This window comes from Poecile atricapillus, chromosome 22 (assembly GCF_030490865.1).
Source record: "Poecile atricapillus isolate bPoeAtr1 chromosome 22, bPoeAtr1.hap1, whole genome shotgun sequence".
NCBI lineage: Eukaryota > Metazoa > Chordata > Aves > Passeriformes > Paridae > Poecile > Poecile atricapillus.
In genome coordinates, this window is record NC_081270.1 from 5,873,513 (window position 1) to 5,890,828 (window position 17,316).

The window sequence follows — 17,316 nt, forward strand, 5'->3', positions numbered from 1 at the left end:
TTTTTATTGGAAGGCTTGGACTCACTGAATTGAATGTTTGTTTGAATTCTGAGTGAAAGCAATTGTGACAGCCTAAGATATTGTTCATTATTAATTTCTTTACTGTTGCTTATAGAAAAATGTTCTTTGTAGAGGCTTTCCAACCATGGACTGTGGTTTGCAGTGTGATCCTAAAATGCTCAAAGAAGATTTACAGAAGTTGAATGACTGATGTATCAGAAGGCATAATAAATTCCCTGGTCAAAGCTAATCTTCTCTGGGCTTTATCTTTGTAGGTGGCTCTTTGGACACTGGGGCAGCTTGTGGCTAGCACTGGTTATGTGGTAGAACCATACAGGAAGTACCCAACTTTGCTGGAAGTGCTTCTGAACTTCCTCAAGACTGAGCAAAATCAGGGCACCCGCAGAGAGGTATGAACATGAAACTATCACACAACCACTTAGAAAAGCTTTTTGGGAAGAGAAAGCTGCCAAATAAATGTGCCTGCATAGATTTGAGGCAGGGAGGGAGAGATCATTGTCGTGGCTGAGCAGAATACAGTAAGCAGAATTAAGAGAGTGCATGTGTTAAGTCAGTGAAATGGCTTCCAGAAGCTGGATGGAAAGCACTGTTTTTTCCAGACTGTCATTTCAGCTCCAGATCTTCCCTCTTAAATCATCAGGATCTTTTCAAATATGGGGGTTTGAGTGTTGTCTTTGGCCTTAATGATGAAGTTCTGGTGAATTTTCTTTGTGTCTTTTCAGGCTATTCGTGTGTTAGGGCTGCTGGGTGCTTTGGACCCTTACAAACACAAAGTGAACATTGGCATGATCGATCAATCACGAGATGCTTCAGCTGTTAGCCTCTCAGAGTCCAAGTCCAGCCAGGATTCTTGTAAGCATCTCAATTTCTTTCAGATAGATATCTTTATGATCTAGAAACAGATCTTGACTGTTTTGTCACCAGTTTGTCTCCTCTTCTTAAAGAATCCTTAGTGTGCATGTTTTCAACTTACACTTAGATGTTCCTGAACCCATATTCAAGACCATTTAATACCTAGCTCATGACACTGCCTTCTTTCTCCTAGCTGACTACAGCACCAGTGAGATGTTGGTGAATATGGGCAACCTCCCTCTGGATGAATTCTACCCAGCTGTCTCTATGGTGGCACTGATGAGAATTTTCCGAGACCAATCCCTGTCCCAACACCACACTATGGTAGTTCAGGCCATCACCTTTATTTTCAAATCCCTTGGACTGAAGTGTGTGCAGTTCCTGCCCCAGGTCATGCCAACGTTCCTTAATGTGATACGGGTGTGTGATGGTGCCATCCGAGAGGTGAGTGTGCCAGGGACCACTCCTCCTTCCTGTTCCACTGTATGAAATTAAGAATCCATTTCCTTGAAGAGACTGTGACTGGCTTTGGGCATTGCTGTGCTATGTGTTGATGCCAAGCATGCTGCAGAAGTGAGGTTCAGCTTTGCTTTTTCCCTTTTGTAAGCATTTAATGGAATGTCCACTGCAAACAAGTTTTCTGCTTTTTATTGAAACAGCTGCTTCTGAGCATAATCCTTGGAAGGCCAGTATTTGATTCTGTGTTTTCATCAAGCTGTTCATGTTCAGGAAAACACCTGTGCAGCTTCCAGATCTTTCAGTGATCTCTGTGCTAATACTCTGGCAAACAATATTATTAAATGATAGGGGTAGATTCTTCAAATTTCTGGTGCAGTCATGTACTTTGGCTCATCTCTGAGAAGGAAAACTCAATTTGATACAGTCTGCTAACATTTAGAGCAGCATGGGTGGTGATTCCACAGCAGTGCTTTCTCTTCCTTCCCACTTAAGTTACAGAAGGAAATGAGAGTTGTCTGAAGATGATGATGGGCTTAAGGTTCACCTAACCAGAGATGAAGATGATTTCTTCAGGCAGCCAAACGCTCTGGGGTGTGAAGGGCAGTTTGTACTTGTTACTGCTGCTGTGTTGTATAGGTGGGATGGGTGCTCCCTTAGCAGAGCCCCAACTCTGCCCTGGAACTGCTGTTTTCTCCCAGCCTGAACTACTACTCAGACTGCAAGGAAAACATCACACATCTGGGTTGGCTGAGGTTCTAGACCTGGCTGATCTGACTTGCTTGAAAGCTATGCAGTTGTGCACACTCTGTTTAAAAATTTTCAGGTAAAAGAAGATGGTGAAAGTGTACTGGGGAGAAGAGCTGAGGTGGGTATGCGTGACATAAAGCCTAAAAGAGGAAGGTCCTTGTCCTGTAAGCATCCTCTTACTACACCAAAAAGTACAGGAGCTCAGAGTTAATTTTTGGTAAATGTATGTGTATTATTCTCACCAAAGAAGCTGAGATTATTTCTTATTTAACACTTTCTCATGAAAGTGTTATCTCTTTTTATGAGCTCCATGTTGTATTTTGTCACTTGTCTTCGAAAACTGCATGAAAAAATGAAATTTAATAGATGATAACTTACATTTTCCTGTTTTTTTGTAGAGAAAATAGACTATCTACTTCAAAGTAATTTAGCCCACATGATTTCATACCAATTTAAAGACTAAATTCATTGTCACAACTGAATGTTTAAGATTGTATTGTGGTGAAAGGAATTGCAAAACTGTTGTGTATCCAAATAAAATTTTCTAAGTCAAAATTCTTCTTGGTGGTGAAGAGTGGATGGTGCAATCAACCATCTTTTAAAAAAATGTGGTGTTTCTGGCAAGGACCTAACTGCATTCCCCAGTAACTTTTCACCAATATATTTTGGTGGGGATGGGAAAGAGTACATGAATATCTTAAAATGTGTGTCAGTTTGCTTTTCAGGCAAGGGGAAAAAAATAGGGGCTAAGTTTTTGGAAGCATCTTTCAAACCTAAATTATGGTGCTCTGTAATTGACATGTCTGTGCTTACAAGTCTGTTCTAACACTGCAGATTTGCTGCCACTTTATAAAGCCCTGTTTGTGTGCTTGACTCTCACAAATTTTGTTATGCAAGTTGGGGGGAAACCCAGCCAGTAAACCCCAAATCATTTTTCTTCCCCACTCCCTTAATAAAAAAACAATAAAAATTAACCAAAAACCCCAAACCCAAACTGCTGAGCTGAAGCTGCCAAGAGTTTAGCCCCAGATTTTGAGCACATAGGAGCTATGCATGCTGTTTGTTTGATAAATGAGCTTGCTATTGCCTGTGAAACTCTTTACCCAGTGGCTTTGATATTTGGATAAGCTCCACTGATTATTACACATTTCTTCCTTGCAGTTCCTGTTCCAGCAGCTAGGAATGTTGGTGTCCTTTGTGAGAAGTCATATTCGGCCTTATATGGATGAGATTGTCACCCTGATGAGAGTGAGTGCAATCTTTAAGCCAGTATTTTAACTCTCACAGAAAGGTGGACAGTGTTTATCAAATATATTATCAAAAGTATCAATTGCTTCATAAGTTCATTTGAAGTGCAGAGTTGCATATATTTGGAGTAATGATTGTATTTTGAAATACCATTTATTTGAAGTTGCAATATACATTATTGGTAGTAACTGAAGTAAATGTTGCTTCAGGTTCTGATAGTGACTTGAGTTCTTTTCAGCGCTTGGATTTTGTGCACTTCCTACTTTGAGAAACATAGTTTTAGCAAGAGATATCTGGAGTTCATAAATAGGTGTCATTTCACATCATTTTCACTAAATGTTTGCAAACTTATAGAAGGGTTAGGAAAAAAATCAGTTTTCCAGAGGTTGTTTTCAACAACTGTAAATGTACTGGAAGTGTAGAGTGTTTTAAAAGCAGAAAATATATTCCTTCCTTGCAATCTTGAATTTATCTACAGACTGTCTACTACAGTTTGCTCTCTTCTAATTGGTACAGCTCAGCTGAAGAACCACTGGGTATATTTTCCCCTTTTTTTCTTTCTTCTGTAGGACTTCTGGGTTATGAACAACTCCATACAGAGCACAATTATCCTACTTATTGAGCAGATTGTGGTAGCTCTAGGAGGCGAATTCAAACTTTACCTGCCTCAGCTCATTCCTCACATGTTACGGGTCTTCATGCACGACAACAGTCAGGGTCGAATTGTTTCAGTGAAGGTGAGTGGGGCTGCAGCAGCTGCTGTGCTTTGGGTACTGCCCAGGCAGGTGTGTTCTCAGCAGGGCTCCTTGTTTGTGTGTTGCACAGTCAAATGGGACAGGTGCAGTTTGGCAGTGGCTTGGTGTGAAACGATGCAGACAGTTGTTTAAAGTGCAGGGTTTTCACTTTTCACTGGATACTGACTTGTTTAAAATGGATCTCATACCTGACTTTGAGTCACACCAGGTCCTTTTGGTTGAAGGATGTGATTCTCTCCCTCTTCTACTCTTGTGAGACTCCACTTGGAGCCTTATGTACAGTTCTGGTGTTCTAAATGCAAGAAGGATATGAAACTGTTGGAGCAGGTCCTGAGCAGGCCACAAAGGTGACAGGAGGACTGGAGCACCTCCCCTATGAAGACAGGCTGAGAAAGCTGGGGCTTCTCAGCCTGGAGAAGAAAAGGTTGAATGGAGACCCACTATATGAAAGGACAGGGCAGCCAGAGACTCTTTGTCAGGAGCTGTAGTGACAGGAAAAGGAGTAACAGGTACAAATTGAAAGAGAGGAAATTGAGGTTAGATATTAAGAAATTTTTTACTGCAGGGGTGGTGAGACACTGGAACAGGTTGTGTGGGGAAATTGATGCTCCAACCTTGGCAGGGTTCAGAGTCAGATTGGATATGACCTTGAGCAACCTGGTCTAGTGGAAAGTGTCCTTGCCCATGGCAGGGGGGGTTGTGACTGGATGATCTTTAAGATCTGTTCAAACCCCTTGACATTCTACTCCTTTTCTCTCCAGCTACTTAATGCGATCCAGCTCTTTGGAGCTAACCTGGATGACTACCTTCATTTGTTACTACCTCCCATTGTAAAGCTATTTGATGCCCCAGATGTTCCTGTAGTGGCTCGCAAGTAAGTGCTGGTGGCTTTGCAGTCTCTCTCTTTGCAGTTTCACCTGTGATATCCAAGTTCTGCAGTGGCTGAACGTTTACAATGACCCCTTAGTCCCTTCCTCAGCTTTTGTGTTGAATCATTCCAGAAGGTTATTTTTGTTTGGACATCACAGCAGTTTTACTAGCTCTTTGGGTTTGTTGGTGAGTTTTTGTTGTGTTTGTTTGTTTGTTTTAGTTGTTGTTGTTGTTTCTTTGGGGTTTTAAAATTTTCTGATTCTCACCTGCCAGTATTTTAGTCACTTGCGAGCTGTACTGCAAGTACAGCTGCATTAACAGCTGGCCTGTTTTTCCTAGTACTATTAATCCTAGGAGGACTGAGCACTTAAGTATTTTTCAGTCTTATTTCTTCTTTCTTAACACTCTGAGAGATAAGTTCATCCCTGTTCTTGCTCTGGTTTAAGAGCTGCTCTAGAGACAGTGGACCGCTTGACAGAGTCCCTGGATTTCACGGATTACGCGTCACGGATTATTCATCCCATCGTACGAACGCTAGATCAGAGCCCTGAGCTACGAACAACTGCAATGGACACCCTCTCCTCTCTGGTGTTCCAGCTGGGAAAGAAGGTAATAAAAAAGCTCACAGAAGGTGTGACTATCCCAAAGGTCGAAGCTTTAAAGCTGAATTTTTGTAATGTGTTCATGGATTTCCAAGAGAACTGATTTTTCCACTCTTAGTTGTTTCTGGATTTGGGAGTTACTGAAATCAAGCTGTCAGGATTGGTTTTTCATCAATGAAACAATGTGATGGAATTTTACTTCTCTTGGTGCCAGTGAGTAACAAGTCCATGATGCATTCCCTTTTACAGTACCAAATTTTTATCCCGATGGTGAACAAAGTCCTGGTGCGACACAGAATTAACCATCAGCGCTATGATGTTCTCATCTGCAGGATTGTAAAGGTAAGCTGAAAAGTGTGCAGTTTGCACTTTTGGGATGTTGTCATGTTGAAGCAGATGCAGCTGGAACCTTCACTTGGATTTACTCATAGGATGAGGAGTAGTTGTTGCTCTGTTTCTGTGTTAAGTGAAGCTTTTTAAGGTGACTTTGAGGTTGCATTGGGCAATTTTTTTGTCTACTGGTACTAAATATTTCCTATAGAAAAATCATGGCAAGTTCTAGGGAAGAACTTAGACTTTTAGCCACTGTCATTGCTAATCTTGGTAGTTCTTAAATGTGGGTTTATCCTGTTTTTTCCATGATTTCATTACTTGAGGAGACCTTGCTGTATCAGTATTTTCTGTGGGATATCTTACATTTTAAAAATTTAGTCACTGGTTTACAAATTGTGTGGAACAAGCAACTAGCAAGTCAAATAGGCAAGAGTGCTTGTTTTAGTGTACATTATTTTGGCTTTTTATACTAGGAGGTAAGAGTTCTTCACAGTTACCTTGGATAGCAAAGGGATATCATTTAGAGTTCTGGCTTAAAAGGTGTAATCATTATAATGAAACATGGTTATTTGCTTCACAGATTTTGCTGTAAGATTTTGCTGCAAATGCTCTGATTTTTTTGGCTTGTTGAGAATTGTTTCTGTATGTGTCATCTTCACTGCAAACCAATTATTATAGGGCTACACTCTTGCTGATGAAGAGGAAGATCCCCTGATTTATCAGCACCGAATGTTGAGAAGCAACCAGGGGGAAACTTTGGCCACTGGTCCTGTGGAAACAGGTCCCATGAAGAAATTACATGTGAGCACCATCAACCTGCAGAAGGTAAGACTGGAGCCTTCACAGCGTGAATTTGCTAGTGAAGGGAGTTAATGTGTCACACTAAAGGAGTTTTGTCTGGTGCATCTGAACTACATTTATTTTAATTGCTTTTGTGTTGCTTTTCTATTCTGTACAAAACTGAGGTCAAAGTAGTGTACTGAGACTCTTTAAAGTTAGATGGTGCTGAGCAACTTTAAAGATGAGGAGACCTTGAACTATGAGACTGTTAATGGCTGTGAAGTAATCTCTACACTTGCTTGTTAGGTATGAACAAGACTATCTAGATCACAATGAATAATCTCTTGCTATCAGAGACATCTTTTTCAGAGCCTCTGCCTTTTTTCATATTTTTGCTTTTGCTCCTCTTATGTCTTAGTTTTATATTTTCTTGAAGGCAGAACTTAATAGCTAAGCATTGGGTAGTTTGAACAGTACATGCATGCAGCACACAGTTTAGGAATGGGATGGATTGGTTTGAAAATGCTGGACTTAAAAACATAATTCTAAATGCACTAAGTATTTTTAAGCTGATGTTTCACCAGTGACTTCAGCTCTACATGTATTTTTTGTAGAGAAAGGACTGTTCATGTTAAATACTTGCCATGTCAGTGCAGGAATACATTTAGGGAAAATTTCTTAGACATGAGACTTAAGTACTGCAGATTATCTGGTAAAGGTAATGGATTTCAGGAAATTGAAAAGTGATTCTCAGCATGTGGTTTGGAGCTGTAAAGAGGTAATGCTGCCTGCTGATGGATTTCTTCTGCTCTTGGATATTGCTTTGTTTGGTAAGTGAATTATCTTCCTTTGTACTGCAGGCCTGGGGAGCAGCAAGGAGAGTTTCCAAAGATGACTGGTTGGAATGGTTAAGGAGACTGAGTTTGGAGCTGCTGAAAGATTCTTCCTCACCATCCCTGCGCTCGTGTTGGGCCCTGGCTCAGGCCTATAATCCCATGGCTCGGTACAGAATTTCTGGATTTTTATCTCATTTGAAATGGCAGATGCAAGCCAGATATTATAAGGAGAAAATAAGGTTATTTAGAAGCTCTTAGGTTTCATAAATAGAGATAATTCCTGCTTTGGCATAAATCAAAGAGCCAACAGCTTGATTTCATTTCCACCCTTGCTAGTTGGCTGCTCCATGATGTGCACAAAATCTTTCATTGAAATTCAGCATATTAGTCTAGAAATAAGATAAAGCACATAAGTGAAGCTGGAAAAACAGCAAAGTATGAAATAGTTTTGAGTATTTACTGTGGAGAATAAAAATGTCTCTTAGTGGAATAAACAGCAGTGCTTCTTTGCAATCAGCATGTTTGGAGAAACTTTGATAGCATATTGCTAGTACAATATTTCTATTATTTTAGTATACCAGCCTACTCTGTATTTTTTACATGAAATGTTTCACAGAAGTTACCTTTATAAAAACTAATTGCTATTTATTGCAGGTAGGAATGTAAGTGTATTTTTAAGCTCTCTGAGTAAGAAGGTGAGCCCACTGTCAAACAGTCCTTTTCTCATGAATCCCTACCTCACACTGTTTTGTGTTCCTCCCCAGAGACCTCTTCAATGCTGCTTTTGTTTCATGCTGGTCTGAACTGAACGAAGACCAGCAGGATGAGCTGATCCGGAGCATTGAGTTGGCCTTGACTTCTCAGGATATTGCAGAAGTCACTCAGACTCTACTGAACTTGGCAGAATTCATGGAGCACAGTGACAAGGTAGAGATGCTGTTGAGGCAGCTTTGTGTGGAGTTCATGACTGCTTTGGTAATACTCATCTTGCTTTTGATGTGTGTGCTCCTTCCCAGGGCCCACTGCCTTTGAGAGATGACAATGGCATTGTCCTTCTGGGGGAAAGAGCTGCCAAATGTCGAGCATATGCTAAAGCCCTTCACTACAAAGAGCTGGAATTTCAAAAGGGTCCCACCCCAGCTATTCTAGAGTCTCTCATCAGGTAGGAACCACAACTGGTGAGATGACTTCTCTTGCCTCAGCTACAATTTAAGATACCATTAGGATTAATCTAGGCAATTCTTAGGACTTCACTCTGTCAGAAGATGTTGTTAAACTACTTGCAAATGTGCAATTTTAACTGCTGAGTTCTGTCCTTCTACAGTGTGGTTAAAACTTTGAGAGAAGCCCAGGGAAGATTTGCAGGAAGAAGTACAGGAAAAAGTTCTGGTTTTCCCCTCTCACCCTTCAAGGTCACTATGAAATGTGATGCCAGTGAAATGAGACAGATTTCTACACCTGCATATAAATAAGTCAGAACAGCTGAAGTTGTTGATTAAAATTTCTCATCACATTCTCCTGATTTAGCCTAGCTAGGTCTCATTGCTCATATGTCAGATAGAAGATATTATAAAGTATGTGTTGTTTCTGATCTTTGTCAGTAACACTGATGTTAGCCTGAGATACCTGCACAGGATTTGGTGCTAAACTACATGTTTTAAAATGTGAATCTCTGTTCCATATCCCAGAAATGTTGGTTCAGCTATTTGAGATGAACAAATTGATTTTGGTTGAGCAAAAACTTAATTTTGTCTTTATGCAGTGAATTTTTCAACCCTTCTACTTGTTTGGAATTGCTTTTCAATTTTTTTTCTTCTCTTTTATTTTTTCACCCTTTGTTCTGCCTCATGTTATTGAGGAAAACACAGAATTCAGTGTATTTTTTCCTTACTCGTGCAGTTGTGTTTCTGTGTATCAAGAAGCAAGTTAAGGAGGAAAGAATTCACGTAAAGCACACTTAAAAATGAAACAATTTATTAGAAATGAAAAAGTTTTAGAAACCTTTAAAAATCCATTACAGACCACAGTTAAAATAGTTCCACACAATTGAAATTTGCAGTATGAATATTTGAACATATGTAAATTCCCAAGACACCTTTATCTTCCATTTCACACAGGACTGAACAACCTAATCTAGATGCAAACTCTCTTCAAGGTGAATAAAAATAGATAATATCAATGATAACCATCTTTTCCAACATATTCAAACATTGGTCAGGCTATAGGAGGAGTCTCATTCTTTTTTAACTTTAAACACTGTGTTATGTGAGGGAGAAGTGTACTATTTTTGACAGACTTCCTCTAGGTAACTTCCAGCTGGGGTAGTTTTCAAAACAGATTTTGATACTCCTCAGTCTGCTGTGTTACCAAACAGTCCCTTATGTTGAAATAGCTTTTGGCACTTAGGGATTCTCTGGTGTGGACTAGTGTTCTGCTCATGAATACAGTGGTTTTAAGTGTTGGAGTTGAGTTTTTTGCCTGGGTCTGGACTTTTTTGGCTAACCTGCTGTTCACTCTCAGCTTTACTGACATAACCTGAACATAATTTGGGGACAGCCCAGAAAGTTGTTTTTCTATTTTATCAGCATTTAGGTGATCTGTGTGGATAGAAATAAACATTGGAGGACCCATGGGACAAATCCTCCTCCAGCATTACTATCTGTTAGGGCAGCCTTCAGTGGGGATTATTTGAGGCAGCAGCAGGAGGTGGCAGTAAAACTTCAGGAGAGAATCTGGACAATTCTAATTAACACAACACTTTTGAGCTTTGTTCTTTCTTCTGTGGGAAAGTAAGCCACTTACTACACACTAAAGAAAGGTGCATCAGGGACACTTCTGATTGATTCCTCTGGTTTGAAATGAGTCTATAACTTTTGTGGTTTGAGTATTTCTTGAAAGGAGTTGCTCAGCAGGGCTTGCTCCAGGTGCTGAAGCAAAGGAAGCCAAGAGGCTTTTGCTTCTCAGTCCCTGCCCATCTAGTTAATAATACTAAGGCAACCCACTAATCACACTGCTAGTGAAATCACACCCATAGGTTTTCTGAAGGTGCTGTAAGTGCATTCAGTTCTAACCTACTCTAACACAATATTTTTCCCTTTGGAAAGAGCCTGAAGAGGAGGAAATAAGCCTGAGCCCTGATAATACTGGTGGCTGTGACTGACGTCGCAGTGTTTGTGTACATCACCAGTATATAGCTGTTGCATGTATTGGATGAACTGAAAAATTACTTGGCTGTTCATTGCCCACCTTTTGCATGGTGACATCATGCAGCTGTACAATCAAATGTTGATTCCTTCTATGGTTTGAAATCCTCTGGGCGGATCTTCATCTCCACTCTCTTGAGCGAATAGGTGGATCCGTGCCAGCCGTACCAGGTGATGCCATCCATGTTCTTGGTGTGCTCTCCTTTGCGGTAGTAAACCCCATTCAGGTTGGAATCTGTGCAGCAGTTGTACCAATATCCACCTTGTCAGGAAACAAATTCATAGATTCCTGGTGAGTCATTTGTATTAATGATTGCTACTTTTTCTGGATGACAGTGAGCAGAATGCAGCATTTAATCCCTAGAGCCTATGGAGCTTCTGATGGTTGAGGTTGCAGGTAAATTTAAAACTTAACATAGATATTTAGGAACTTAAAGGCATTACAGCTCTTCAGTCAAATTAGTCCAGTAGCTTTTCATTTAATTGCTGATTCCTCTTGGAATATTTCCTTGACATGTTTTTGACTCTGACTCAGTGAATTAGCATAGGAAATTAATCTGGGTAATTCACTAGAGCATCTTAAGGTGTTTAAAAAGTTCCTGAACTCTGTGAGTATTTGTTGAAACTGAGATCAACAGTTTTATTTGCATGTTGTATGGGACACAATGGGGAAATTAAGGAGCAAAATGTAATGAAGATAATTATCTCTGACAGAACTCAAATAAAAATACTAAATTAAATGAAGAGAATAACCTCATTAGAGGCTTGTGATAGATAGGAGTAATGATCACAAGTCAAGCTGAATGTGGAGGTGAATACAAGAGAAGAATTTCAGGTGCCTAATACTAGGACTTGAAAACTTACAAAAATATAAGAAAAAATAAGAACCTGATATTAAGGAGTAACTTCCTGTATCACTGTATTATATCAGCATGTGAGATAGTCTGGCAGATATTATAATGAGCTGGGTAACTGTAGGTGAGAGCACACAGTTATTTCAGAGTACTGATGTCTGCACAATCTGGCTCTTTACAAATCACCTTTAACAGCCAGATTTCCCTGGCTGTTACACAAGTGTATTTTCCAGAATTGGTCACCTCTCTCTTGATTTGCCATTCAGATGTTACAAGTTGCATGGAAAGAAGAAGTGTTGGGCTCTCTACAACTGACCCCAGCAGCTCCCTGGGGACAGGAGGGAATTTGTGTGTTTTACCTTTACGGAACTGGGCACAGTCATCCACACACTTGTCGTTGTCCTTGTCCTTTGTGCTGAAGGCCGTGTTGTTGTGGTAGCGCAGGGAATCCCGCGCGGTGTTGCCGGTGTAATTCCCCACAAACAGCCGGTAGCTGTTGATTTCATTGCTCAGGGTGAATTGCCGGTACTGGGCATAGCGAGTGTTACCTTCCCAGTCCTGCACAGAGCAGGGGAGAAGAAATCAGTTCTATTAGAATGGTTATTATTACATCTGTGATTATATACATACATTTTTACTGTCTCAGACTGTGAAACTGCTCTGTTAAGACAAAGGAACTTTCCAGAGCAAAGCATGAAACTTCCAAGTCTTCCCTGCACTGCTGTTGTACAATGTGTAGGAAACCCCGTGTGCAGCTCTTATATTCAATATCCTTGTGTCAGTGTGCTGCCTCAAGTAATTTTTTTCCTCTCTGAAACAGTGACTTTTAGATATTAAGCCTTTCAGTTTATATACATCCCATCCCTCAAAGTTATTGTACCAACTATAAACTAGTCTAAGTCAAACCCAAGCCTTTAACAGACTGAAGAAACTGAGGGTAATACAATGCAAACTCTTGTACCCAGACTGGAAGGAAGTGCTGCAAAATTAAAAGCCTCAGTGGTTTGCAAACTTCATGGGACATCTCTTTTTAAATTTTTAAATCTGAGATGATCAGCAGTTTGATCTTTGTCTACAGTGGCTTCTGCAGGATTTCCAAGAACCCCACGTGTTCTGAAGACACAATGTTTGTGCAGACACAAGGTTGTGCCACTGACTTTGCACAGGGGAGAACATACTTCTGTCTTGTGTTTGAATGTATTCCTAGGTTGATCCTACTTCCTTCTCCTGTAATTAAAGCATGCAAATTCTCTGGACCTCCTACAGAGATAGGAGACGTTATCTGGTACTGGAGAATCAAAAAATTTGCTGTTGAAATTAAGAGGTTATTAATTACCTCCAACTCTACTCGCAGAACAGTGGGGCGTCTTGAAAGTCGGTAGATATTTTCATTTCCCAGCCAAAAATCTCCCCTAATATTGCCAAATCCTTCCCTGTATTGTTTCCAGTCTCTATTGAATGATGTCAAACCAACTTTACGTCTTTGGATGACAGTCCAGCCACCTCCATCTGTCTCCATGTCACAGAACACCTGGAATAGGAAAAAAAGGCAGTGGTTGTCAGTAGACTTAGGAAGGTTCAGTTCTCTTAACACAAGACATTGTTCCAGATTTCACAACCTGAAGAAATTTCTATGGCAAAAAATTATTAGATGAACCCTTTTTCTATTTTCTCTCTTAAATGTACACTCTTTCCATCCTTGAAGTTTGCTTATGTAAAGATGTTGGTGGCAAGTGTTAGGTACCAAAACTTAGTGTGTGCTCTTTTCATCTCTGTAGAGAAGTATTTCTTGATTATATTTTAGAAGACATGTAATATACATTGTGTGCTGAATATCCTTACCTCCAGATCTGGAATTCCCAAAAATTCATCAGGAGGTAGCTTGTAAACACCAGAAATTCGGTAGTTCCTCTGGTAAAGTGATGAGCAGTCATAAACAGCATCTACTTGAATCAGAACCAGAAAGTGAGAACCTGAGCAGCAAAACCTCCTCATCTGTGAAGGTGCTTTCTGCAAAGTTTAGTTTGTAATACAAGGAGTAATGAAGAAGGCTTTTCACAAATCTAACATTTTCTTAGTTTTGAGTAGTGCATTCATTGGCAAAAGGTGTTGTAACACTGGGGATTTTGTGATTTTTAAATTAATTTATTTATTTTAATTTTTTTTTTAATCTCTGCTACACATAAAGACATCTCTGCTTTCTCATCACATTGCCACTGAGTGGAAAGGACATTTGCTGGCCCCCTCCTAAGTAATAAAGACTCATGCAATGGGATGGCCAGACCTGCTGCCAGGTGCCTGTTTTGAGTGTGTGAACAGGTTGGCCAAGTTTGTGGGTGAGGGATATTTGTTCAGCCCTTTCTGCACTGGCATCTGTGACAGAGAAAGGTGCATTTTAGCTGCAGTCAGACAGTGAAAACCTCTTTTCCTCCTGGTGCATGAACTGACTTGAAGATGGTAAAATGCACAGCCATTCTGAGAAGGATAAATGAGCTGAAGCAAGGCTTTATAATGTCTGACAGTTTTCAAAAATGTCTCTTACCTGCTGAGGTGAGACACATCTGTCTTAAATACCTTCTGGGCCAATTCTCCTATGTGTAACTGCTTTTTCTCCGGCTTCCAAGAGACTTGTTATGGTGTAACTTTTTCTTAAGGCCTACTGTAAATAGTGATGTGTCAAAACTAACCAGGTGGAACTATTTTAGAGGAAGAATAAAGTAAATAAATTGAGAAGTTTTTCATTAATGTTAAAAAAATAATCCAAATGAAGTCCTTTGGCAAACCCAGTTGAGACTGAGACAATTTAAGCTCTTTGCAGTGAATTTCATTTGAAGAGAAAAGTCAACAACAAAGAGGATGCTTTCTTCTAGAAGTGCCTTTACAGGTAGCTGACCTAAAAATGCACCTGCATTCCACATTTAGTACAGGCCTGTGCAATCACTGTGTGCAGTGAAATTTTCCCTCAGGGAAGAGAATTTTGAAGAATTTAACTGTGGTCTGGCTAGGTGTATATCACAGTTTGTTATCTTGCATCATCTACAGCCTTGAATTTGTAAGAATTACCATTCAAAAATAATGGATCACTCTTTTTTACTCTGGTTTAGAGATAGTCATAAAGACACAATTACAAATCTTTAGTAAATCCTGGAGAGCATTTCTAATTGTTTTAACAATTTCTAGTCTCCTGTCAGCACTGTGAATTCAAAGGTTATTACTGCCAGAGCCATTCCCTTACCAAGGAGCTCCCATCCTTTTAGGATTGGTGCTGTAATGCTCAGAAAATGAAATATTAGACTGAATTCCTCACTGTAGAAATGCAGTACCTGTTCAGTTTCTGCACTCCCTAAAAACAGACATAGATATAAAAATACAGATGAAGGAACTCAAACTAGTTTTCTCAGGGTCAGTGCCTAAGCAGCAGTACTGAGTGTGCATGCTTGCTACCTGCATTAGCACTAGGAATTAGTCATTAATTGTGCATTGAGAGCTGTATCTGGGAGCCTGGGGACTCCCTCCTTACCAGCTGATGTTTGTGTGACCGTCTGAGCTGCCTGCAGTTGCATGATGTCTATCTGGTTGTTCATTTCGGAGTATTTGCTCTCAGCGTCGATGAGGCGGGACTCCATCTGCTTGGTGCTCCCTTCCAGCTCCATCACCTGCATCACCACGTTCACCCAGTCCCCTTCCTGCTTCTTGCTCAGCTCCTGCAGCATTCTGCTCAGGTTGGCTACCTGCAGCTTGAGCTCCTTGATCTCCTCGCAGCAGCCTGGCATCTTGGGCTGTGCATTGCCATTGATCATCCTCCTCTTGGGAGGTTTCTGCAGCAGAGCCGGATAGATCGCCACGGACACAGTGACAATGCAGAGCCATGCCAGCTGAACCGTGGCTCTTGCTGGCATTTTTGCTTACAGCAACAGAAACCTTCCAGCTGACTGCAGTAGTCCAAATGCAGCTGGGATAGGTATGAAATTTCCTGCAGCAGCCTGGTACCTTCCTTGCTTCCAATGAAGTGAGTCTCTGAAGGTGGAGCCTGAAGAAGTGGCTTTTTTTCAGACCCCTCCTGTCGGAGTCTATGCAGTTTGGAAGTCTGTCTCAAAGCATCTTATATACTATTTTTCTGTTTACCTCCACCCCTCTGAAGTTATGAAGAGCTTGCTGGCCCCTCCCAGTTCATCTGTTCATATCAGGTGTTTACAGGGTGAAATTGGAACAAGTTTCAGCCAGGAAAGGTTGGAGAGAGCAAGAGAGACTTCCCTCAGTTCTGTCTTGAAGGGGTGTAGGAGAGGGCTAGGAAATGAGGAGAATTTCCAGCAATTATTGCCTATTGGATTGGAGCCCTCTTGGTGACTAGTTCTGGCACTCAAATAACATGAGAGCATTAGAGATCCAGAATGTGAAAAGGCTGTTCAAAATGGGTGAGTTTATAGAAGTTCAAGGAAGGTAACTCCCTGGAACATAGCCCTGGCTGCTACAAGTCCTACTACAACCCCAGAAGCTGTAGAGGGTAACTCTATTATTGCATAAATTCTTAATTTTGACAGTATTTTAGCAAATTAATTAGTTAAGCATCAGATCCTCTTCTCTCTGGACACTGAGGTCTCTGCACTATTAATGTAAAATCCACTGCTGTTCTTTTAGAAATGGGATATCTGAGGGTGGGATGAAATGAAATCTGCAGAATGTGTAAGTAAAAGCTCACTCCTCTGTTTATTCATAGTGGGCAAGTGAAAGGACATTAAGTAATGGTAAGAGTCTATGTAAAATTGACACAGGGTGGTTGTTTTTACAGGCAATGTGATCTAACTCCAGTGTTAGGGAGGCCAGTGTACTAATAGGATTTAGAGAGGAAAATCTATGGGCAATTAAAACATCTTGAGTTACATAAAGAGTAGATTTTAGAGTAATCTTAAATTTTTAGAAATTCAGAGTATTAGTCCTGTCTCAGCTGGCTGAGATGGCAACTCCCTCTCCTCTTTTATATCTTTTAAGAGTTCATAATTTTATTATAGCAGTTTGATCTCCAAATAAAACCATTTCAGCAACGGTGCAGCCTTTTGCAAAAGGTCTGCAAGCTTAGTTCTAGATCCTTCAGGATAAGTTGTTTCTCCTCAGGCCAGCTGCTCTGTAATTGCCTAACGTGTGGATTCTTGCATCTTCCTGCAAAATTTCTGATTATGATAACGGGCAGAAATAAGATGAAATAAAGGATTAAATGCTTTATATATCTGCTTCTTGCATAAAGGCTGTGAAAGCTTCTTGATGTCCAAGGAAACAAAAGAAAGCAAATCTTGCACCTCTTACAAAGGACATTGGGACAAACCCAACTGACACACACTATCCCATCTTGGCTTCTTTTGCTGATCCAAAGTGGCTGCAGGATTTCTGCTTGATTAGGAACCATTAGAAAAGCCTTGCTGACCTGACATTTGATTTTAAAGAAATAGAAAGCAGAATTGCTTGTTGATGCAGTTTGTCTCCTTCCTCAGCTCTGATACACTTGTTGCTTGATGCTTTGTTATTGCCTCTGGTTTGCACTGGGGCTGGCTAATAGTTTTTCTCCAAAACAGACCCACAAGAGTGTGAAGATTTTGGGAGATGAAGTTATCAAAGCAGTGCAGGAGTGGAATATGAATACAGGTGTCTCATAAACCTGAATTTTCATAGCGAAGGAGGAGGGAATCTTGAGGAGGAGGTCAGAATTAGAGCTCTGCAGACAAGCAGTTGTCTTGTGGGTGCCTGACTGCCTTGTGTGCTGT

The 17,316-nt window shown here is 40.5% G+C and overlaps 2 protein-coding genes across 5 annotated transcripts in view; one reads left to right on the plus strand and one right to left on the minus strand.

Annotated features, from left to right (window-relative positions):
* The window catches only part of MTOR (mechanistic target of rapamycin kinase), a 63,068-nt gene that overhangs the window by 11,220 nt on the left and 34,532 nt on the right, over positions 1-17,316 (plus strand). For 2 of the 3 annotated variants that reach the window (XM_058855270.1, XM_058855272.1), the window contains 13 exons: positions 276-410; positions 744-873; positions 1,067-1,317; positions 2,156-2,197; positions 3,241-3,327; positions 3,897-4,064; positions 4,844-4,956; positions 5,399-5,561; positions 5,804-5,896; positions 6,566-6,712; positions 7,528-7,670; positions 8,268-8,430; positions 8,520-8,665. In XM_058855270.1, the coding sequence (XP_058711253.1) occupies positions 276-410; positions 744-873; positions 1,067-1,317; positions 2,156-2,197; positions 3,241-3,327; positions 3,897-4,064; positions 4,844-4,956; positions 5,399-5,561; positions 5,804-5,896; positions 6,566-6,712; positions 7,528-7,670; positions 8,268-8,430; positions 8,520-8,665 (1,781 nt within the window). The remainder of the gene's footprint in view (positions 1-275; positions 411-743; positions 874-1,066; positions 1,318-2,155; positions 2,198-3,240; positions 3,328-3,896; positions 4,065-4,843; positions 4,957-5,398; positions 5,562-5,803; positions 5,897-6,565; positions 6,713-7,527; positions 7,671-8,267; positions 8,431-8,519; positions 8,666-17,316) is intronic. The other variant, XM_058855273.1, reaches the window with a different exon arrangement.
* Positions 9,549-15,636, minus strand: ANGPTL7 (angiopoietin like 7). 2 transcript variants are annotated; one of them, XM_058855281.1, is made up of 5 exons: positions 15,081-15,636; positions 13,403-13,503; positions 12,897-13,091; positions 11,920-12,118; positions 9,549-10,968 (listed from the first exon to the last, which is right to left on the minus strand). In XM_058855281.1, the coding sequence occupies exons 1-5, from the start codon at positions 15,457-15,459 to the stop codon at positions 10,799-10,801; spliced, it is 1,044 nt and encodes a 347-aa protein (XP_058711264.1). In that variant the 5' UTR covers positions 15,460-15,636; the 3' UTR covers positions 9,549-10,798. The 2 variants fall into 2 exon arrangements, with proteins under 2 accessions (XP_058711264.1, XP_058711262.1); XM_058855279.1 differs by having other exon boundaries at positions 13,403-13,506.